Below are 24,934 nucleotides of genomic sequence, written 5' to 3'. Positions count from 1 at the left end.
TGTTGTACTTTTTAAAACCAAATATTACTGAAAAAAAAAGGTTTTACATAATTGCAGAGCTCGTTGTAAAATTGCTTCTTACGGATTTTAAAAATACTTCTCAACACCAAAAAGAGGACCTTTAGATTAAATATGAATCAAATAGAGATTCTACCACAAAATATTTAATCTTTAATCGAAGTCATTAGACAATGCATGCGTTTGTCACATATGAAAAGAGAAGCCCTGAAAGCTGGGCACTGTATCTTCCTAACAGGTCACCCCAAGAATAACTCTTATATTTGGGAACCACGTTAGTGGATGTAATCAATGACAGGAGTCATGCAGCCGAGTCATCCTTAACTTCTGACCCCTTATTGCAGTTTTGACCTCTACTTGACATGAAGCACAAATAGTCTGCACCAGCCCCGGGCAGCCTGTCTCCTCACCAACACGTCAGCCTCAATCTGCCTGCACAACTGCTCTGATAAACTAAAATAATGCTTATGGAGTGAGTTGAGCGAGCTCCATGGTGCATACATACAAACTAAGCCCAGTTGCAGATCATAATTGCTGCACTGATCAACCTGCTGCCTCGCGATTGCCTCATTTCTGCTGTCCCTTGTGCTGCAGCGCCTTGTTGTTTACATTTGCCCTCACATGCATGCTAAGTTTGCATGCAAAGACTGTACTACTGTACGTCAGGGAAGTGACAGCATCTGTGTACCACCCCGTTTTCAAGCTTACTTCAATGCTTGCAACTAAAGGAGACAGGAGGCAATGAGAGAGAAGAGGGGGGGGAAAGAGGGCACTGTGTTTCTGACACACACAGTGCTGTCGTTCTGTAGCGTCTCTCTACTAAGAAGTGCAGGACCGCCATTTTCTCAGTCCTGAACCACAGCCAAAAAAGCTCTGAGCTACCGCCTGTATCTCCACCATTGCTGCTTCAAAAAGCATGCATGTCTCACTCACAATGATAAAAACAAAGCAAAAAAACTCAACACTGCATGCCCGCAGTGCACTGTCGCTGCAGCTCTAACATTCGCAAGTGCTCATCCACTCAGAGTGTAAATACAAGCCAGCAAAACCAAAACACAACAAATGCAAGAAGAGCAGAAGAGAGGAAAAAAAAAACAGGGAGGCTGACGAGGAATGAAGATAATGAAAGAGCAGTAATGAAATACCTGTGGAGAGATGCCTCCCAACCATCCTGTAAAGAGCTAGGTTTTGTGCGACGTAGCGACCATCCTTGTTTCAATATGTCTGCTCGGCTCGCCAAGCCTCTGAGGCTCATTTTTGAAATGCTGCCAAGAAGTTGCACAGCTCTTGCGCGGCATGAGACACCCCCCCCCCCCCGCCCCGCCCCCCTCCGCCCCCTCCGCCCCCTCCGCCCCCTCCGCCCCCTCCCTTCCTTCCTCACCCCTCATGCTCTGTCCCTCCCACCAACACTGCTTTGGCTGGGTCTCTCCTCTTCTATCTATTGCCTCCCTCTGGCTTTATTTATATCATGCTCTATTCCTATCCTGACGGAGAATATTCTCCCTCTCTGGAAAAGCACTGAAAGAACGCTGGTTGGGGGAAGGGATGGGAGCGTTCGAGAGATTGGAGTGTGGGGGGGGGCACAGTATTTTAGTGTGTGTGTGTGTGTGTGTGTGTGTGTGTGGGCTTGGTTACCAGCTGAACGCTAAAGCCTGGAGACTTTCCTTATGCACTCACAAGGCATGAGGTAAAACAAAACAAAAAGCGGGACTCTTCCAACCTCCCCTCACATCTTTCAACCTTTCAAAACTGTCACTAAATATTTAGCCAGGACCACTCCATCTGCAATTAGCACTGCCGCCCACAATGGAAAGCCTCTTGGATAGCAGTGGCAGGAAAGAGCGAGCAAGAGAAACCCCACAAAAGCCTGCCGCACCCCCTCTGGTGCTGGAATGACAATTTTCTCACACATGCACGTGTTTGTGTATGAACAGGCATATCATCAGATCACACATGATGACAAATGTCTGTTTTGTGACTGCTTGCCGGGAACGCTGTGATTACAAGCAGCAGCGCCAGGCTTCAGACAGAACACTGCCGCTTCATGGGGGAGCTCTCTGGGCAACAGGGCGAGGACATGAAATGACCAAGCTCATATGGATCTGGAAGACATGCATTAGACTTAAAAGAAGGCATGTAGGGAGGAGGAGAACTGCTACTGGGAGCCCCGCAAAAAAAAAAAAAGCCAAAAAAAAAAGCACAGCAGTCCCCTGGATCAAGGCTGGTATTGTTTACAAATGATCCCAGCGCCCACGCACCAACACAATAAGTCAATGTTTTGTAGAGAACAGAGTCCCTTTATGGCTGAGGTTCAGTCCCCTGTGCCTCTCCACTGTGAGGACCTAACATGCGGTGAGGTCATGCCATGCTACTGCATGGCCGCTTGCGCCTTTGTATGTTAACATACACACAGTGTGTTCACTGCATCTACTGTGTGGATGCATACACACGAGCAAAGAGAAAAATCACACTCTACGTCCTGACTGCTCAGACCAACAGGGAATCCTTCCTTTCACGCTTTCCTTCAGCCTTCTAACCTTTTTCATTTTACAAGTGGACACACATGTAGTAAGGTGTGTGTGTGTGTGTGTGTTTATATATATGTGTGAGTGAGGGGAATACAAGGGTCAGGCAAAAAGGGACCTTGAGGAATAAAAATACACAGACAAAGATGGATGTTGAGAGATGGAAGGAGGAAGTAATCTAGGAGGGCTGTGTGGGCCTCAGCTGGACAGATCCTGGCTTAATGAAGTCCCCGAGGGGCAGAGAGAGGGGATGGTACAGAGCTGACAATGCATGCTGCCAGCCAGATGAACGAGTTCTCCGACAGTCTCTATCACACACACACACACACACACACACACACACACACACACACACACACACACACACACACACACACACACACACACACACACACACACACACACACACACACACACACACACCTCCCAGGAATGTACTATCTCTGTGTTTAATGCTCACAATAGCCTCATCCCAATTGTTTTCGATTTGGTGCTCTAACTGTGTAGGAGCGGCACGAATGATTGATTATTCAACTGATGGACAATTAATTGGCAGCAATAAGAATTGATAGTCAATTCATAATTATTTTTTTTTTCAGATAAAACAAGACATTTTTGTACTTCATCTTGAGCTTTGGCAAACATAACGGCCATTTTTCACAACTTTCACAATGACGAATAGAGGGAAATAGTACGCATATCGATCATATTAAGAATAGTCATTAGTTGCAGGCCTAAATGTGTTTGCATTTCAGCACTAAACTACAATAAATTACAATGTATTTTTACATAATGCGTACGTTTACAAGATTGTCAATCTCAGGCACGGAATGAGAGTATTGAATAGTTTAATTATTATTAGGTTGTGCAACCACGACTGTGAAACTTCTATGAATAACAGCATTTGTCTTACAAAGTTTTGTTCCAGAGGGCCATAAGCGGGCAAATAATCCACTACTAGGATTGAGATATTGTATGTGGAAGGATCTTGGGTGTGTTGTGGGTCTGATGCCAAAGCAAAATAGCTGCTATCAACTGTAGAGCAAACCAGTACAGTTCTGGTTTGTTGGCTGTTTGTTGGATTGTATTCATCCTGGAACCAACAGCAGCTGCTCAATGACAGAGACTGTACAGACATATATGCAAGAAATGTAGTTTTGTATGGGTGGTTTCTTTGTGGCTGCTTTCCTGTTAATGCAACGCTATTATCTCGAGGGAAAACACTAACAGAGGGGCAAACCATGTGTTCTAAAAAGTACACATCTAAGACATCTGGTGGTCATATTTGCCTGCGAGTATCCTCTTTCTCCTCCTCCTCCTCCTCCTCCTCTAAAGGATAAACCAGGTCAAGGGCTTTCTCCAGCATGCCAGTCTTAAAATAGCTTGCTCTCTCACGCCTCCTATGAAAGGGCCCTAGGACACGGATTGTTAGCCAAGCAAAAAGGCAACACCGCAAGAAGGCTATACTAATGGCTAGATTGACAGACTAACATATAGAATGAGCAGCCTGACTAATCCTGGCTGCCCCGGGGCCAACGAGGGTTGTGTGTGAGATAGCGGAGGTGGAGGAGGTGATGAACACGTGCATCAGAGAACAACGAGCAGACGGGAGCAGGGGCACAGAGCGATTGAGCGAGGCAAGAAAAAAGAAAAGAAAAGAGCGAGCGCTGAACATTTGTGGTTAACAGAGAGCTGATGTTTAATCACATCACAAGACGTCCCAGTCCTCTTTGAGGGGATTCCCAAGGCTCTTTTACAGCATCATCAGCAGACTTAGAGAGCGCATCAAGTCGAGTGTGCACAAACTCTCTCTCTGTTCACTAGACAAGCTATTAGCACATTAGCTGCACTGTTTATACTGTTTATATTACGATGCCATTTGTGAGACGTCGGCCTCTGCTGTGCTTAGCAAGTACAATGCCTGCTGGTACATAAAACCTTGATCTTTGCTTTATGGGCATTAACTAAGGGGTTTTAGACAAATGCTATAGCCAATACATTATAGGACGACAAGCTAATTAGTTAACAGTCAAATAAACAAGTCAGAGAAGGCCGGGAGTTCATTATTGCCACAAAAAAAAGACTAATAAATGCACATGATCTAAGGGCCTACAAAAAGGATCTCCATTGAGGGTTTTTATTTGTATGGATGTGAAATCTGAACTCTTGTCTTGAGCCGGGGCCATTAAAAGCACACCAGTGGTTCCTGCTGCTTGCCTTTACAGCAGAGTAATCCTGCAAATGTCAAGCAGCGCAGGGATAACAAAGACTGCAGAGGAAGAGCATGTTTGTGTTTACATGCACGTGTATATAAGTGGACAAACGGACCGCGTTGATCAGCCCGTCTTTTCACGAGAGCCGACATGTGACCGGGTAATGAAAGACGGGGTGAGGCGAGGTGGAGTCAGCGGATGTAGAAGAGGGAGCGAGGGGAGTGAATGAATGCAGCTAGTGTGCTTTTACTGTTCGCTATCGGCAAGAAATGAAACTGTGGGGAGGGAGACAATAGCTTTATCAGTAGACAAAAGGCTGTAAGGACGGTAGTGGAGGTGGGTTTACCTGCAGCGCTCTGTGTGTGTCTTAAATAATATTGCTCAGCTAAGAAACTAAGCTGGGAGGTTTTTCAACTGGGAGATAGAGTGCCGTGCTCATGTGCAAAACGTCTCTGTGCACCAGTTCAGCGTGCAGTCTAGGAGGTATATAAACACAAAAACCTCCCACTGGACTCCTATCTGTCTTCCAGTCTGGACGGTCCTCCCGTCTGTCTCTCCGTTCCGAATGTAATCAGTCAGTTCAAAGACACACACAGGGAGCAAAAAGCAGAGCATAGCAGGCCTGCCAGAGAGGGGCGGAGGGAAGCAGCAGCTTTTACCGTAAGCCATGAGTCACTGCAGCCCACAGTACTGGACCTCTGCCATGCTCGCTCTCTCCTTCTCTTTCTTTCTTTCCCTCTCACTCTGTCTTTCTATCAGTGCCAGGTCAGGCCCATTGAGGCGCCCAGCCAACTAGCTCGCTATGTGCGGCTCCTCCTCCAAAACAACAGGAAACACTGTAGGGCTGGTCAGCGACGCTCAACGAGGAGTGGGAGGAGGATGATGATGATGATGATGAGAGGGAGGAGGAGGAGGAGGAGGAGAAAGTAGGAGGACAGGGTAAACATCTCATCGCCATGGAGATAGAGCTGCATTCAAACAGCATCAGAGGGGTTTGACGACGCTCAGACACACTGATGGTAAAAATTAGTTTTCCTTTCCAGACAATGAAAAGTGCCAAGTGCTCTAAACCTTTACCACTTGGGAATACATTAGAACCTGATTTACTGTGAAATGCAGAGCTTTGGGAGGTAACACACACACACACACACACACACACACACACACACACACACACACACACACACACACACACACACACACACACACACACACACACACACACACACACACACACACACACACACACACACACACACACACACACACACACACACAGCGATAGCCAGCTGTGTTTACTTTCCATCCTCTACCCCTGTCCCCCTTTTATCCCCATTTCTAATTCCCAGCTGGGCAGAGACAGAGTGAAAATAAACAGCAGCACCTGTGATGCCTTCACAATGCTCCGCAGGTAAACTGCTCTGTTACAATCACAGTGACATACAAAAAGTAGACGTATAGCCACGGTCATTCAAGAATGCCAGTTTAAGCCAAAACACGACCACTCGTGGGCGCAGCAGCTATAAGTCAAACAGCTGTCCGGAAGGGTTGCACATAAAAATGGCAACATCGTGTGAACAAATATACCCTATGGGGGACTTTTGTTGCTCATTAAAGCTGTAGAGTGAGTTAACACAACAAACAGGATTAATACAAACGCACAGTTGCCTTATTTGCTACTGAATTCCAACCACCACTCTAAGTAAAGGTACAGCGTCACCTAATATAATGAAAGTACTTTCACAACAACCTTCAGCTCTCTTACACCTAATGCCGCATGTAAAGAAACACTATTGTAATACACATGAATAGCATTTCCCTTTAAAGACGCTAAATAAAAAAAGGATTAAGAGATAGTGTCTCGCCAACAGAGTGTCTCGGCTGACCTGTAGGCAGGCTGGCTGTGGAGGAAGAGGAGCAGGAGAGAGAGGAGTGTATGGCTACTGCTGCTGCAGGTTCAGTAGTGGCGGGACGTCCCGTCGTGGTGAGAGGCAGAGTCCCCGAGGGCAGAGGCTGGCCCCTCTTCAACAGCTGCTTGTGCTCCTGCTGGCGGAAGCGTGGGGGCACCTCTCTCGGCGGGTAGCGCTGCTGGAGCAGATTCGGGGGCTGCTGTGCTGTCTGCGGCTGACCTCCAGAGGGGGCGCGCTTGCCATTGCCACTGCTTGGGGGTACAGACGGGATGGCACTGGGGCTGATGGGGGGAGGAGGAGGGGTGGGGTCTTGCTTGGCAGAGTCTGGCACTGTGGAGGTGGGAGGGTGGTGGTGGTGGTGGGGGGGGGGGGGGGGGGGACAGGTAACAAGGGGGCAGAAACGCAGGGATGAGGGGAGGTACAGGAGCGTTAGGAAAAGGCAGAGGTGTTGAGCGCACACTGGTGCCACAACAATTAATGACTGATGAAGCAATAAAACGTTACTGACTGTTTTAAATTTGTTTTGTCATTATATTTGACATTTTTAAAAGCAAAACAACAGCAACAACCAAGCAAGAGATTAGTTGCTGCCCCAGCATTATACTATATGTAAAAACAAAACAATATAGGTCACGTCTTTTCCTGAAAGCTGCTGTGGCGGAGCATTTCCTCCGCTGCTTCTTTTCAAAGCCATGGTCACTTCTGGATGAGGACCATAATGTTAAATGCCGTCTCTCCTTCTGGATGCTACGCAGTGGTCAGTCCACACACACACACACACACACACACACACACAAGGCTGCTCTTTGGAGAACCAAAGCACTGCAATAATCTCAGGGTGGTAACTGTAATAAACCTTCAGCCTTTAGGGATGCCAAGACACACAACCCTCAATGTCTGCCATGGCGCCTCGTCACAGATTACAAGTGATGAAGAGGTCAAGCACCAGATAATGGACTTAGATCTGCCTGCTGCAGCATCGTGGGCCATTGTCTCCATCACAGCACTGCATTGAGCCCAATCAACACAAGCTATTCATGGTTTGTGGCAGGTTATGGCCCCTGAAATGATCAACCAAAGCTGTTAACTGCTCATGCGGCTGCTGAAGCCAAGTGCTCTTGTCCCACCAGCTTTAGTTACCCTTAGCAACAGAGTGTGATTTTTTTTTTTTTTCTTCCTCTCACGTACACACGAAAACTGACATTCAAACGTATTAGCGAACAGCTGCATATTTCCACATCCAGCACCTACGAAGCGCCTTTATCTTTCATCTGGAGTCGTGTTTCTGGCCACCAAGCGGAAGTTCAATATTCACTCTCTTTCAGCTGTTTCTGCTGTCTACCAACTCCTGAGGGAAACACCTGCTTCTTGTAGCTGCGCCACTATGTTCACCACCTTTTTTTTTGCTGTAATCAGCTGCCTGCTGCTGCCAACAACCTATATGTACGAGAGTGTAACTCGCAGATTATCTAACGAAATGTCACTTTGTAAACAATGCCAAAAGGTAAACCAAAGCTATTAAGTGTAAAGTCATCAGCGGGCTAATATCCTGTGGCTGAATGTGGAAGGTCAGAGGTCACCACTAAGTCAAACAGGATGACCAGCTCGGGGTCACAGAGCCGCCGCTGGGTGAGATGCATCATGGGACACAAAGCACACCGGGTAATCGCCTCAGTACTTTTCATTACATAATAGAATAAGCTGGTAAACTAGAATGTAAACAGGATGCAATAAACTACACATACTGCTCAAGAACAAACATCAGCTGATCCCACATTGTGTGCACGCAGCCAAAATGGTATTTGAGTTTTTTGCTGGTAATAAAACACAGAAGGGAAAGAGAGAGAGAGGGGGGGGGGGGGGGGGCTTGTCAAGACAGCAACCAAAAGAAAAAGAAATTCTTTGTGTGGCTGAAATGAGTTTTAAAGAGCGGTGCTTCGACATTGGCTGCCGTCCCGAGTGTGTGCAGTGAAGCAATGAATAACTCGCACACATGCAGCCCGCCCGACACACACGAAAACAAAGAGTTATGTAACGCGGAGGCCCACACTGAGGGGAGAGGACAGGATGGTGTCGTGGAATAGACTTTCACACAGCCTTGTAAATACTGACAGACATGTTCGCTCATACGTAACATGCAATTGCTTCTCGTTTTTTTTCTGTGTACGCTTGTGTCCGTCATGTATGTGTGTGGGGGGTTCCCCCCCCCCCAGTACCGCAGGCCGTCTATAAACCACGACCGACGTCTGCATGGTTTGATCCAGTTTCACACGCATCCGTCTGTGTGTCTCCCTCTCCCTGCAGGAGTCGAGGGGGGGGGACACGCTCTCGAGCTGGAGCTCGCCCCTCATCGGATTTCTCTACATCTGCTCCATTTCCTCTCCGTTCTTGTGCTCCATCCCTGCCCACCTTACCCTGCTCCCCTCTTGCGTTCTCCTCCATTAACTGTGATCCACTATTATATCCTCTCGTCACTATTACTCTGGTACTTCTCCCTGCTTATTTTAAGAGCCGATTTCCTCTTAAAAAGGACTTTGTGGTTGTGACACAGTATATAGTAACAGCTATGAAGGCAATCGCTGTACAGTTGGGACTCTCTGGTGTGTGACGTAGACTCTTCTGGAAGCTGGGGGGGGGGGGGATTGGCTGGCTGCTCTATCAGCCAATAAGAGCGAGGAGACGAGGAGGGAGAGCGAAAGAGCGAGCTGACGTACCGGAGGAAGGGAAGGAGGTAGAGCGGGGAGGGTAAGTGATGAAGAGAATGATGCGTGTGTAACAGACTCCACCCCCCATGTGAGCTCGAGTCTCACTGCCTGAAACCAGCTCGGGTCTAAATCCGCTTACAATTAAAACACTATTGGACTATAGTGTGCCACGCTGCGCAGGATTATTTTTCTCAAGACAACGACGGGAAACCTGCGCATTAAGTAACATGAGAGCGACTGATGCATTAAAACTAAATGTTCTAATAACTGCAACAATGTTAATTAGGAAAATGCGATTAGGAAAAGGATCAGGAGACAAACAAATAGGTAAATAAAAACATTTTAGCATCAGCGAGGCGTGGCTTATTTAATTAAGCACGAGTCTCACAAGGCAGTGCTTTTATAGGAAAAAAATGTGAAATAGAGTAAAAAGAGATCTGAGTCACTTGCTCTGACAGCCTATTTGCAAAAACACAGTCCTCAGCTGTGCAAGTGCACAAGAGAATTCCCAGTTCATCAAAGATGCACATCAAACCGTGGCCTTGGGGCTGTGTGCGCTTCATGCTGGGAATGACGTCTCATTTTCCACTTTAAAGGGGGGTCTTAATATTCTGAGAGAAAAAATGATAGCTAGCTCGTCTGACTGTTTAAGACCGACATGTTGGGGGGAGAGAGAGAGAGAGAGAGTGTGGAGAGCATTGACGATCCCATTCTTTCTCCCTCTTGGGGGAAAGAAGAAAAACAAGCCACTTGACCTTAAAGATAAAAGATCCTTCTGTGTGTGAGCTTTATAAGTGGAACTGTTCAGGAAAAACTGTGGACTGGCCCATGTAAGTACCATTTAAAGCACCTGTAATATTCAGAGGCCTTGTGTGGAGCCGTTGTAAAACAACTGCAGGAACAATTTCACAAGTTGTGAATTCATGCATGAATTTCATCAAATAACACACTCCTGATTGCACATGGGTCTTTAAATATCAGCTGATACTCTCACTGATGAGCACGCAGATCAACATTTTCAAGTCAGGAGGCATTTTCCTCTTGCTGGGAAAATGTAATACCGTGCAGAGAGCAAGACATTGAACAATTATACCGGCGTAGCTTAAAATGTGGACCTGAGCAAAAGTGCTTGGGTGCCCGATTCCAATAATATCAGTGCTCGTCTACCTCGAGGTTTAATAATAGCGCCACGCTGACTCTGCTTTCCATTCATCAAAGTGGATCGCCTTTGAGTAAACACAGATATGCATGAAAAAGTTCAGTTTGTTAGTGATTATAAGCTTTCCGTAGCTGAGCTATAAATCAGCCAAGTTGTGGCCTGAATGAAGCTTTTACAAACTACCCCAAGGAATCTATTGTTCCTCTAATAAAATCTAAATTCTAAACCGCGTCGCTGGTGCTCAACGTCCAGTAGGATGCATGCCTCTGTTTTAACAGGCGGGTTCATGGGCTTCTATCAATCAGGCTCTATCGTTTGGACACATTCTGTATCAACGGTGCGACAGAACAAAGCTCAACAAAGAAATACAATCTTGAGGAATCTTGAGAATGCAGATTTAGCTCCTACACTCAAGAAATACCCATGAATAAACACAAAAATCTATCCTTTTTCTTGAGTAAAAAGGTGAAAATAGTTCATTCATGTGTATCCATGTATATGCTATATGATATAAAACTGCATTTCAAAAGTATCCTAAATGTGGTGTTGTAGCCAAAGTGTCACACTACACTACTCTAATTGAAGCAGAAAAGGAAACAAGGAAATTACTAGATCCTTATCAGGTGTCTATTGAAGAGGAGGCGGCAGAAAGCGTATCAACGAATCACGAGCGAGCAGAGGAGGCACGTCTTCAGGGTTCTCCATCTCTTTTCTCCTGTGGGCTTTAAAATGTGAGCACTGAGCCTCACATGAGAGGAGATTAAAGGGCTTAATTAGAAGTGAATAAATATGACACTGTAGTTAAAGAGAGAAATCCTTCCCTCGCTGCATCACATTCAGCGCACACAAAACTGCCATTTAAAAGCACTCGATGTCTGACAGCACGGTGCAAAAAAAAACAACTAAAACAAGGCTATATAGGTCAGAGCATTTATCAAATGGTAACTAGATATCTGAACATAACTGCACACCCGAGTGGTATAACACATTGGAAGTCATCACCAGCGACTCTCGTCTTTTATTAAGTGTTTCTAACCCGAACTGTTCTCAACATGCAGCAAGAGTCACATGACAGATTAGAGGAACGGTTGCCTGTATGCCCGCTGCTCTCAGGAGACAAGTGGAAGACAGACAGACAGACAGACAGACAGCCTCCCTGGACTCATCACTCCCCCGTTCCCGGCCTTCTGTGCCAAATGCTGCAGGCAGACCAGATTCCACTGTCTGTTATGATTTAGAGGAGGTGATGTGTGAACGAGAGAGGAGCGTCCCGTCCTCCTGACCTGTGCGGCACCCGCTGGGCCAACACCGCTCACCGCAAAATGATTGAGACGGCAATATTGGCTTTATACAGAAACTGCAAAGGGCTGCATTCTTTTTCTGCAAAAATGTCACCTTGTTATACAAGATACCCAAATGATTAAATATGTTGTATCCCTAGACATGTTTTTGCATAACCACAGATTTGCTCTCTCTCTCTCAAAGCAAGATAAACACACATTTCTGACCTCCGTGTTTAGCAAAAAGAAAATAAATATGCGGATATCCATCATTCGGAGGCTCCAGACTAACTTCACTCTTTATCATCCGTGTTGCCCTTCAGATAACGCCGTGCTCTGAAAAGACATTTAATGAAGACAGGCTCACATAAACAATTTATAGCGCAACACTCCACAACATCTAAAAATCCAGCCGTTACCCGCGTTGCTCTTTAAAACGTGGTTTATCAGCACCATTAAAAGCAGCGCTCCTTGGGACGTGACATGCAGAAGAGGCGGCGACGACGACAAGCGGCACGCTGGTGTAAATTACCCCCGGATCACACCGCAATTTATGACTCTCCAACACAAAGCGCTGGGCGTAATTAAGTGAATGTGAAACGGCAAATTAATCTGTTATGAAATTACTGCCGCGACACTACTTTATAATAATGTTATCTTTTATTGCGCCGTGTAAATGTGCGTCTTGATGTGTATGGATGTTGTGCCCTATCTTTTAAAAAAGACGTCGCATGAACAGAAACACAATTAACCCGGAGAAATGAACTCTAGTTCAGCTTGTTGGTGGCAGAAGGCCTGTTGGGTGTTGCTATGGTACACAACAGCTACATGAATGGAACTAGTCTGTATTTGCATGTTCAAAGTTTAAACAAATGCATCCGTAGATGTATGCTGCATGTTATGTTAAAATACATAGATTTTAGGGTGCTTTTGCAGCTGTAGCTCTGTACGTTTGGTCCAAGCCAAAAGGGGAAGAATATACATTTTACAATACTTTTTTTTTTTTTTTTTTAGTTGTGGTCTGGTTTGTGTAGACCGGCTTTTTTTCTTTTAGGTCACATGAACTGACAGGTTGATTGGACAGTTTTATGGGCTGTCATCTTGTTTCATCACATCTACATGGAGCAGACAAATGGAGATTCAACTCTGGTAACTGACAGGAAGTCATGCTGCATTTTACTTGGCCTTATGTGTTTATTTACCTGCTCTGGTGTCACAAAGAGTGCACAAATAAATAATTGATTATCTTTTGAGACTGCTGCTGCTGCTTAGGGATGCACTGTTCCAGCATTTTTTAGTCCTGATACCGATACCAACACCTGGACTTTGGAAATCGTCCGACACCAAGTACCGATCCAACACCAGTGTTTAAATAATAAGCTGTATGTCACTGTGTGGAAGTGATTGGGCGAGACTTCAACTTTTTAAAACAAAATGTAACAAACAAATACAAAGTTCCTGAATTGATATTTAATATTAAAATAATAAATCCTTCAGCAACTTGGTAAAAAAAAAAATCTACCGTCAGCGTAGGACAGTGTGACACAAGCTCAACACACCTCTGTTTCAACTTCTTTTCACACACCTGCTATAAAAACGACTTCATGAACAGTTCATAGCAATAAAATAATAGTTCAGCCTTTGTTCAAGCTAAAAATCACATATCTACGATCATAACATCTCGTGGTTGGACCGTTTTGCTTTCAACCCACAGACCTAAATGCACCGGAGTCCTCTATTTACCGAACAGACGTCCTCCTTTTCAGGCGGTCTCACTCCTGTTATCTAGTCCTCTACAGAGTTCAACAACTTTCACACCGTCGCACCAGATTAAGTGTCGAGTGTGCACCCTTATAGGTATTCCGGTATCAGGAGGAGAACGTGCTTCGTCTGCGAATGAAATTCACAACATTCCCAGTGAGGGTTAGCGAGGCAGAGAGCGGTCTGCGTCGTGTTTTGTGAGTAGCGATGTACGACTGTATGAGTAAAACCATACGTGTGTGTTGTATGCTGCTGGTGTTTGTCCTACAAGGGGACTGGTGGAGTGAGAGTGTGTCTGAGAGGTGAGCCGGTAGAAGTATCCTACAAAAGGGCCCCCTCAGCTGTGCCGGCAAAACAGGAAACTAGCGAGCATTCTCACAGTTTCACATGGCTCCGTCTGTTCCTTTTGCTTTCGCCTGCCCCCCCTTTTCTAGTTCTCTCAAGTCGACCGAAGGCACCGTGTTTTAGCAGCAGCCTCCCTACACTTTGCACAAATGTAACCACTACAATTTAAACCCATTTCTTTTCCTTCCAGCCCACCTTCTTCTGCTCCCTTTTTCCCCTCCTGCTGGTCCCAAAGTGGGCCTCTCTGGTAGACTAGACAGGAGGTGGTGTAGTGTTACTATGGTGCTCAGGGTCTTGCTGGAGATCTCCTGTGTACGGATGCCTGTTTATTCAGCCTACGCGCTAGCAATGCTCTCCTAATTAGTTCCCAGTGTACCCTTCATTAGTAGCAGATACAATCTGCCTCTTGATTAGTCACTCATTAGTCCAAAATAGGAATTTTTGACAATATACTGTTTTTATGTTCTTTTTATAGCGAATGAGCCATTAGTCTACAATCATTAAGAATAAAGTAACAGTCACATCGCAACAATATTCATAAATATTCTTTGATTTGAGATTTTCAGAGATCCGTCTGCATCTCTGACTGAAATGTATTTGTGGTGAAACAATAATAATAATAAATAATCATCAAGTAGGATTTTCGTGATTCAAGAGCAGGCCTACAGGAAACAAACCAAAGCGTCACGATGGACACGAGCATATCCAAGTACACAAATATGTACAATATGCTAAAAAAGTCAAACTTGACATTTAAGGGGGTGAAGTAAAAATGAGGTCATGGCACATCGCCCTTTTGAGCAGCAGCCAAAAATATAATTGTGCATATCACACCCGAGTTTGAAGAGGGGGAGAAAAAGAGTAGTATATAGGTCAATTTGTGGATGTTGTGAAACAACACAAAGTGAATAAGAGACAAAGAGAATGCTAACGCAGCCAAACCCAGATCACATTCATTAGTGCAGCGTACTGCGAGGGGCTGAAAGTGACTCAGGCCACGTCCACACTACTCCGTTTCCATTTGAAAACGCATACGTTTTGCTACGTTTACGGGGTTGCGTATTCGTGTGGACGGTCGAAAGTGGATACGTGTGGAAACGATGACGCCCACGCCCGCGGTCGCTACTTGATTGGTTCTTAGCAGTCATGACGTTTCCTTCCCTGATTCGTCACACATCTATCACCCGATCGATTCCCGGAAGTCATAAACAACAACATTGATTATCGATGGACTACCAGGTTAATTTAACAAGGACCACTGATGCTGACCTTGTTGTCTTTACGAGCAGCTGTTGTCCAGTTAAAGTCTGCATTATTACGGAGGAAGCAGCTGTTATTGGAGCGATTAGCGAGCGGCGTTAGCAGCCAGTCCGTCTGAAGTCACGGTTAGCGGCTTTAAGGAGGGTGATGGACACAAAACGGAGGACTTTCCTTTCCTTATTAATGCTTATTTTGTTCTGCACATCTATTGTGAAGTCCGCAGATAAAATGTAAAGGAACAAAACATAAATTGCTCTCCAGAAGGACAGAGACTTCAGCCACCAGCAGAGCTACGAGTGAGATCAGACAACGAAACCGAGAGGAAACGAGTGAGAGACGTGTGTTGACCATTTATGGACCCATAATCTAGTAAACCTTTATGTATAAGTGTTGATTTTAAAGTACATTTGATGTGTGAGAGAGAGAAAGACCTGCAGCGCTGTAACTAACGTTAAGTCTGACAAATAAAACTTTCCCCGAAATGTGTCTGTTTGAGTTCATAAGAGGAAGATTTTAGAGAAGATCTGAAGTATCAAACACCACCTTTCATTATTAAAGACTACTTTATTCCTCTGTCGTATTTTTTTTTTTAACTAAGCAACCAATCTACTTCCTGTTTACATCGACACCCACGCGCATGCCCAGTGTACGTGAAGAGTCACGTGATATTCGTTTTGAGGCGTTTTAGTGTGAACGGAGATCATCTCGAAAACGATGCTGAAACGCCGTGTGGACGGAGATCGGAGTAGTGTGGACATGGCCTCACAGACGAGAGGAATAGGAGGTGGGAGGAGGAGGAGGGGGGGGGGGGGGACCTCTGTGACACTGCAGCCTCATTAACTCATCCTTCAGAGAGACGGTGGGAGGTCACGGCACTGACCCCCGACGGTGGAGAGTTCACAGGAGTATGTACTAAGAGGAGAACTTACTCCTTTTTACTGTTCTAAAGGAAAACTGGCCTCCACAACCCACACAAACACATTAGTCTGAACACGAAGGCAGTGTAATTAGGTGTCCCCTCCGCTTGCTGCCATTAAGGCCATGCTGCCACAGGCTCTAATCAGATTTCACCCTGCCTATCCCTTACTAGACATTAAGTCCCATCTGCCGGCTCGTCTCGACCAAGAGATCTGCTGCTGGGCTAACTGACTGTCCAACGCTGTTCTACCCGCCTCTCTCTGGTCATTAGGAGCACTGGCTTGGGGGAAACAAAGTGAAGAGCGGGTCTGCAGCTGCCACAGAGCAAAACCTGCAAGCTAAACACAATCTCCACTTCAGAAGTCAACTTTTATTCGCCTCTTTTTTAAGGTTTGTTTCGTGGTTATCTTGCTCGGTTTTCTTCTCTCCTGGGGTTCCTCCTCACCTCTACCCTCCTAGGTATGCTGGAGGAGCCCACGAGGAGGCCTGAGGAGCAGCTGTAACATCCCCCTGCTCCTTATTAGTCTCGTATGGGCACCTGGGCTCCATTTTGGCTCAGGTAGTGCGAGCCACCTGGCTGCTGCTAATATTTCCAGTTAAAAGATGTTTTACTATAATAAAAATGAATGCTTCACCTCCACATAGCACAGCAGTGAACAGACGGAAAATTGAGGCTCTGAGGCACAAAAATAACAAAGCAATCCTGCACAGGAGTTATTACATCTAATTAGGAGGATACAAACTTTAACACACCCACACAATGAGTCTCCCCACTGTTTGAAGACATCGTATCACAGACTCATTGCAAGACGTATATTTTTTTGCCTGCATTGTGAAACGTTGTGCTGTTGCACCTGCAGCACGTTGTAGCACAACGCAAAGTCATGATTACATTTAAAGAAACATAAAGAAACTAAACTAAATTAGAGGCATTTTAGTTTAGCACAAGAAGCCACAACTCACCTTTGGTTCTCTGTTCTGTGGCCTGAGAAAAAGAGGAAGAAATACGTTAGCCACAGAAAGACAACTCATAACTTATAATGACGCAATAAGCATGTTTATAAGTGAACATTGTGGCTACATGTTAATGTGCCATCAACATCTGAGTCGCACTGGCTGGTTCTCCAGCTGCACGACGGCGCTGGAGCGACTAGCCGGAGCAAACGGAACAAAATGTTCAGGGACTGTTTTTTTTTTTTTGCTCATCTATTGACATGCTAAAAGGTTCACGTTCATTCCTGCCGCTCGACAGGGTGAGCGGGTTCACTGGGCTCGTGGCTGTGGGAGTGGGTGTAAAATAGATAGCACAAGTGCTCCCCTCATACATTACGAACATACGTCGACATACTTTCACCAGCACTGACGAGCGGGGTCGAGGATACATGAAACGTGTTACTGAGAACAGCATGCAGGCAAACACTGAAAACAGATGACCCACTGAAGGAAAAAGTGAGGAGGAGGAGGAGGAGGAGGAGGAGGAGGAGGAGGAGGAGGAGGAGGGGTAGAGTTGAAGACAAAGACGACAACTACATAAAGGTCTGGTTAATGCTTCTTGTGGAAAACACACACGACAACATGCCTGTGATGTAACTTCAGCAAAAAAAACTCCTGAGCTCAATGAAGACACCTAACATTTAAAATAGTAAAGATGGCGTCATCTGAGATTAACGGAGGAAAAGGGAAGTGGAAGTACTGTCTCGGGTGGCTTTTCTTGTCATTGGTGGGGGATGCTGGCCATGCGTGAACGCTGGGTTAACAGTATTTTACCATGTTGATTAAACGATGGGCAGAGGCAATTCAAACTAAAAGATGTGTGTCAAATGAGAGGGCCTGCCACAAGCTCACCTTTTTCTGAGCAGCTTCTTTCTTTTTCTTCTCTTCTTGCTTTTTCTTTTTCTTATCTTCCATCAAATGGTTCTCTTCTCGTGTTTCTTTGCTTCTTCTCACAGCTTAAATACAAAGAGAGAGAGAGAGAGAGAGATAAATGGACATGGTTTTATCCCAATTACCAACTGAGGACATGAACATGAAGTGGTTTGCTATTTCTTAGCTGCATTGTTCAGTTCTATTGTTGCTCTCCCAAGGTAAAACCTGTCGTCAATGGCTGCTGCTGTTACACACAAGATCACGTGAGTAGAAGAATGTGGGCTTGTTTTGCACTTTGCATTTTAAGATGTTTTGAACAGTGCAAACTGTGCATGTGTTTTGGTTTGGTGGTCCTTGGGGTTGGCTCTGGAAACCATTAAGGAGGCCTTGCAGGTCCAGTATAGCGGGGTTCCATGAGCAACAGCGAGGGCAACGGGATCCCAACGCAACTGATATTTGGGGCAGACCAACAGAAAAACAACCCATGCCAGGATTCTGGGTCGTAGACTTTACAAAGTCTCCACCCCGACCGGGTTATAGTCCTTCCTACGTCATTTATGCCCAGTCCTGAGAGGAAAAGTGTTCACAACAGAGACGCACTATCTGAAAACCACCTGACGAAGCCTCGTAGTTTCATGTGCAAGTGCACCCAGCTGAGAGCTTTATCTATCCTAATCCTCCACACAGAAAAACAAATAAATACAAGCTGGAAGCCGGGTTTTTTTTTTAAGGACTGAGGGAAGTGGAACAAGCCTTACATGTGAAATTAAAACCATCAGCCTTTTCTGCTGCCATGCCTATGCTGCTGCAGGCGACAGCGGTGTGTGCCATTGCCTGGCAACAAGCGCTCCCAGAGGCCCCGGTGAGCAGTCGGGTGCAGACAGACAAACAGACAGACAGACAGACGGAGAGACAGGCAGACAGACAGGCAGGCAGACAGGCAGACAGCGTCTTTACCCAACGAGCTGAAATCAGTTTGATTGTGGAGGTTCAATAATGGAATTGGAAATACGAAGAAAGATGAACTCGGACAAGCATCAGACACTATCGAGCACAAATCTGAGCTTATAATTGAGCAATTATTGGGTCAGGCCTTGGAGCATGTCATGAGAGCGAGGGTTCAAGAGAGGACTTTGAATATCCCCCAGAAATAAAAAAAAATAAACCATTACGCTTTTCCCCGTCCTGAATGTTCTTTCTCGACCTCAAAGGCAAACGTAAGAAGTTCAACCAAGAAAGAGAAACGTTAGAAACCACCAACCACAGCGGTAAGAGGATTGAACTATGCTTACATTTAGCTAGGTTATGCTTTTTTTTTACTGAAATCAGAGTTATGTGCTGTCATTCCAATATGTTAGGATGGCAAAAAACATTTTCTTCACTTTAATGAAGAAAATAGGAAAGTAAGAAAGCAGAAACCCCTCTAGTGTTTAAAGAAGTCAAGTAGGATGCAACCTAAATGCCTCTAAATGCTACTATGAATGATACAAAAGGTTGAGCTCAGAGGATAGAATACAAAGAGCTGTTATTGGTTTAAATTTGAAAGTAACGTGTCCGTGCACTTTCCTCCTTAAATATGAGTTATTAGACCCTGTGAGTAATCTTCTCCTCTTGATGCACACTTGTGTGATGTGCATTCTTTCCAACAGGACAGAAAGTGTACAGTAATGTGCGGTATTCCTATACTGTGGACAGTGAGCTTTAGTTTTTACAATCTGATCTTGCAAAGTGTGCAGCAATGCTTTGAGAACAGCAGCTGCTGCCACCATCTCCCAGAGGCATCAGTTCACCTCCGCTCTCAGACCGAGAGGCGAGCGAACGGGCGACAAAGAAGAACGAAGGAGCCTCCCGTTCACCGCAAAGATCAGACCCCACAATGTTTCTTTTATCTTTTTAATTTCATCTTTAACACTGCAGTCACACGTGGGGAAACTGTTACACAGTCAGGAATCTATCTGGAGAACTGCTATTATTACATTTGCTAAAGGGAAACCAGTGCATTCTGCTGTCTGAGGATGTTCAGTAACACCGTTAGTCTAAAGCATCAAGCATCATTTCAAACGGCCAATCAGTGACGTGCACATCACATGCGGAAAGAAATGCATAAATAAATAGAATACTGGAATCTCTAAATGACCCAGCTATGGCAACACATGTTTTAATATATTTGCGATAGACGTACTTTATATTTAATTTCGTTGGCGTGAAACAGCACCAACCATGGCTGTTCTGAATTAACTGTACACCGATGGAGTTCAGCTCAAGAACAAAGTCATCTATCAGTGCCAACAGATCCAAATATGCAAAAAACAACAACAATCAATCCAACAAACATACCAACAACAACCCGTGACTAGTCATTTCAGTTTGAACTGTAGATTTGGCCCGGCTTTTAATGTCTTCACTTGAATGTCTTTTAAAAAAAATAGATAAAATGTCATCAGCCAGCATCAACTGAAACAAATCAGCGGTATTCTCAGACCATCCCTCCCTCGCACGCTGGGCCTCCGGGCCGGCTCGGCGCACACATGCCTTCAATGTTTACAGGAGCTGAAAAATGAATTCAGCCAAAGCTGCAGCAGTCCAGGCCTGATGGTTCAAGAAGAGGCCGCGTGATAAATAGAGCCTCTTTATCACTGCGCTGTAGTTCAGATTGCGAGCGTTACATCGAGTTGTTGGCAGAATGCTTTCGGCACAAAAAAAAACAAACCGCCTCCGTCCATTCACCTTATCGGCATCATCATAAACACTTATTTTTACCCTCAAGAGGCTGGATATGGAACCTGCTGGTGCAGCTGCCGTGCTAAATATAGCGGGTGCTGCTCCTTTCAAAGGCATCAGTGGGGCTTGTGTCATGTAGGATCAGAGGATAAGAGAGATGCTCCGGTTAATGTGAGCTGCTGTCGGCCTCCGACCCGGATGAGGAGCGTGAGGGCCGAGCGAAGCGTCAAAATGATCTCAGTTTAAGAAACACCGGGTCCCCAGAGCAGGACAGAGAGCGCGTCTCTCTCAATGAGAGCTGCCACGTCATTTCCAAACATCTGCCTGGATCGGACAGATGTGCTGGCTGATGGTGAGACGCAGTAATGGTACCCTCCTGCCCTTTTGGATGCTGCAGCATCTCTGGAAATATAAGGGCACTTCTATGTGAATAGGCACGAGACGTCATTTTAATTAAACCATTATTTTTGAAAAGATAAAGACTCCCCTTCTACGTTAATTATGATTTTCAAAATAAAAACCAATTCCAAGGAACCCTTCAATTAAATGTAGATAAAAGCATAATATTGATAGCATAAAGTTTGTTTTTTTTAAGTCAATAAAATGACTGCCGTTTTCATTTCAGGTCTACTTGTGGCAGTGTGCCGAGCTACGTCGGGAGCAGCCATTTGTAGCGGGGAAGCTCAGCTCGTGTGGATGTGAAGGAGGTAGGTCAATGAGCTCAGCTCTGTTGTGGAATTACACCCTCCTGTCAGAACAACAGGATTAGAGCTCGGTGTCCCTCTGAAAACCAGACAGACACTCACTCTGCTGACAAAGGAAAAAAAAAAAAGACACACACACACACACAGTCTGACTGGGGAGATCCCAAGGACAGCCTAATATGAGCAAGTGTTAAATTTTGTAGAAAATGAAGCAAGAGAGGAGGGAGAGTCGACGTGTGCAAGGTGGACTCGTGGACGTGTAAATGCCCGAGTTGGGGCCCACATCAGAAGCGATGAAGATGAGAGGGATGCGATTGCTGGGGCTGCTCTGTGTGCATGTGTGAGAGATGGGGGAAGGGGTGCTAGACGGCAGTCGCTGGGCACAGAGCCAGGAATGCCTTCGCTGCGAGCCAAACAAGAGCCCTCGGGAGGACGCTCGCTAGCAACCGCAGCAGCAGCAGCAGCAGCAGCCGCCACAGCTATGGCACAATGTGTGCAGCTCGCTCTGCTCTCGCACTTTAGGGGCAAGACAAGCTTTCAAATGCATACAACCACAAACGCACCGCGAAAACAAAAGAAAAAGCAAAAAGGCCAAATTAGTCAGCTATATCTTTGAAATCATGTGAAGGTTTAAAAAAAAAAAACACTGCTTGGTACGCACTAACAAAGTCCTTGTGCTCTGCAAAGAGGATTGCGCTCTCTAAAGTACTTGAAGCTATTCTCAGTGGGGTCATGTTAATGCTTTCTGACCTGAGCTAACGACAAGGAAAAGAGAAACTTGTGCTGCTATCCTGGCACTCTGAACGGGCCCCTAAAATAACTTGTATGGACACACTCCAAAAGGACCGCCTCCAGGCCCAATGTCAGTTGTCTGCTCCAGAAGTAATGGGAACTCTCCCACAAGCCCGGGTTCACAATTTATTGGTCCAGGAGATCAAAGGACGTCCCTAACAAATGTCTGTTTGAACTCCAAATCACTCAGCTTCCTCACAGTTTCCGCATTTGACTTCATGAACTGAAAAGAGATCAAGAATCTGTGTGGAGTAATAGCCTGAATGAATGGAGATCTCACATAAATGCTGAGCTGCGGTGTTGCAGGTATTTATTTCCGTAAAGGACGATTAGGAAAATACTTTAAAGTAGCATAAATCCAAAAGTCTGACTCCCCATTACAGAGAATTAGAATTAAAACTGATACGGGTGCACTGCTAACAGCCTTACAGAAGTAATCCGTACAAAAATATAGCAACTACCTGTCCAGCATTTTAAACAAACTTCTCTATAAAGTCAAACTTTTCTTTGACAGCAATAAACTGCTTTACGCAGAATGCAAGCTCATCATTTCCACTGAGGCCTCCAGCTGAGCATCCGATCACTGACACCAAAACAACTCGCCAAAACCAAATGACACAACCTGGCAAAACGCCCCTCGGCCCCCCAAAAAAAAAAAAAAAAAAAAAAAGCCATCGAGTTTTGAGCCGAAAGTGAGGCTGTGACCTTAAGCCTCATAGTAATCACCGTATTTAGTGGCCTGTTTTTGTTATCAAGCCCCCCTTTGGCGCCTCTCTGTGAATACACACTGCCTCTTTCAGGGGCTTGGGTGCTGACTGGGGGCCCCTGACCCGGCAGGGAAAGAAAAAAGACCCCCCCCCCAACACCCCTTTTAACCGCCACCATCTCTTCATCCCTCGCCAGGCGCAGACCCACATTAAGGACTCTCAACACATTAGTAAAACCAGCGGGGCCTCAAAGCTTACGTCAGCCTGCACCTCTACATGCATCAGGGTGCTGCTGGCATTCCCGGTCTCTGTACACACTGGCTTTCTCCTTTAGGAGTGAGTGTGTGTGCCACTGCAGGAGCTGCAGCAGGAGGCGGGCAGTGATGTGTTGGTCTCTATGGTGAAGGGAATACAGGAAGCGATCTCTAGATGCAACACATCATCAAAAAGGTGCGACGTGACTCGCCAATGCTTAAAACAGTGGACTGGCATGTTTTGATTTCCAATACGCGCACACAGTCTTCAAAATATGAAGCAGTCCTGCAACAGCTCTCAAGGTTATGTCAAGGCAATGGAAAGGCACAGCTAAAAACAGCTCTCCAGTCTCAGCATTTCTATGTTCTGCATGTAAAAAGCAGCCGATGCAACCTTTGTTGTTGTTCAATAAGTGGGAATAAAAAGGATGCATGGGAAACACATATTGTTTGGTAAATACGACAGGAAAGGCGAGCCATACGTGGACATGTGTGCAGTAAGTAAAACCCAGCTCGCTGATGCGTCTGCTGCCTGTCAGCTGATTGCATGTCAGATCCAGCTCGCTCTGCAGAGCATGTTGTGTGAGAATGAGCTGCAACGATTTCCATGTCAACTCCACTCCTACACACCAGCGCAACGGCAAAACCGATGTCTGTCTGCCCGAGCGACTACAAATACGGCAACTCGACCGAGCAACAACACGGGGTGCCCTTGAATCGCGAGTAACTGCAGGCCAGTGTGCAACTAGTCCGGGTTAAAGCTACGAAATCCGTGCTGAGGTCAGTAACCGATGCACGAGGACCCGACAAACTGCGCCAAAGAGCACTCCGCAGCTAAAGAAAACATTGATGTCAAAGTGGGCTGAGCTGAACATATTTTCATTCCCTCTCCAGCTGCCATATTTTAACTTCAAAATCACGCACATTTCCGAAAGCGAGAGAAGCGATCAAGGTGCAAATCTGTCGTGCATAAAAAATTTTTTTTTTAAAAAGCGAGGGGTGAATAAATCCTACCATGAAGCGTTCAGGAGGTTTTCGTTGGCGGCGGAGCCTCTGCAGCCATTTTGTAGTAACTGACCGGAGAGCAGCAGCTTCGAGACGGTTGAATCGGTGGTAACGACGGGAGAGGGGGGGGGGGGGGGGAGCTCCACCGCGCCACGTGACCTTCAATAACAAAACAAACTGGTCCCACTTCCCCAGCGCTCCACCCACTCACGGCGTTTCCACGACAACTGCAGCCCCTCCATCACTCCTGTTTCTCTCGACTCCAGCTCGCGGCTGTGTGGCCTCGGTGCACCCCGAACCCCCCCCCCCCCCCCTTCCTTACGATACATACGTGTATATACAGCTAAAGAAGAAAGTTAGCAAGTATATCAGTCCACCGACTGCGTGTGAAACGTCTGTTGTCCTACGGGGATAAATACAGCAGCGTTTCATTCTGCAGCTTGTGCAGCCGTGCTACGTTTTTACACCAATAGAGGGCACAGTTACTACTATTTAGTCCACACTGTGCTGCTGAGGTGGTTTCACTTTTATTTCTGTATATATATATGACATATATGTGCCAGGGTGGTACCAAAGCAGTGGTGGAAAGTAATAATGTGCATTTACTCAAGTACAATTCTGAGGCACTTAGTATGTCTTCTACTTGTACTTCACTACATTTCAGAGGGGAATATTGACCTTTTGACTCCACAACAATTATGTGACAGAGCTCTATAATTACTGCTTACATAAAACACCGTAATGTGTTCATGGTAACGAACGTTTATCTCTTGTGACTCCTCACAAAAACA

At 45.7% G+C, this 24,934-nt stretch overlaps 1 protein-coding gene across 2 annotated transcripts in view; it reads right to left on the bottom strand.

The window, feature by feature from the left end:
- The window catches only part of LOC306709356 (trinucleotide repeat-containing gene 6C protein-like), a 37,758-nt gene extending 13,499 nt beyond the window's left edge, over positions 1 to 24,259 (bottom strand). For both annotated transcript variants that reach the window (XM_079177444.1, XM_079177445.1), the window contains exons 1-4: positions 24,153 to 24,259; positions 17,940 to 18,043; positions 17,058 to 17,079; positions 6,643 to 6,996 (exon numbers count right to left, since the gene is read on the bottom strand). In XM_079177444.1, coding sequence (XP_079033570.1) covers positions 6,643 to 6,996; positions 17,058 to 17,079; positions 17,940 to 18,002 — 439 coding nt within the window. In that variant the 5' untranslated portion in view covers positions 18,003 to 18,043; positions 24,153 to 24,259. The remainder of the gene's footprint in view (positions 1 to 6,642; positions 6,997 to 17,057; positions 17,080 to 17,939; positions 18,044 to 24,152) is intronic.
- Positions 24,260 to 24,934: the final 675 nt, after the last annotated feature.

The sequence above is a fragment of the Pholis gunnellus genome (assembly GCF_910591455.1).
Source record: "Pholis gunnellus genome assembly, chromosome: 17".
NCBI classification, from domain to species: Eukaryota; Metazoa; Chordata; class Actinopteri; order Perciformes; family Pholidae; genus Pholis; species Pholis gunnellus.
The sequence above is the reverse complement of the archived record's forward strand: the minus strand, read 5'-3'. Positions and strand labels throughout refer to the sequence as shown.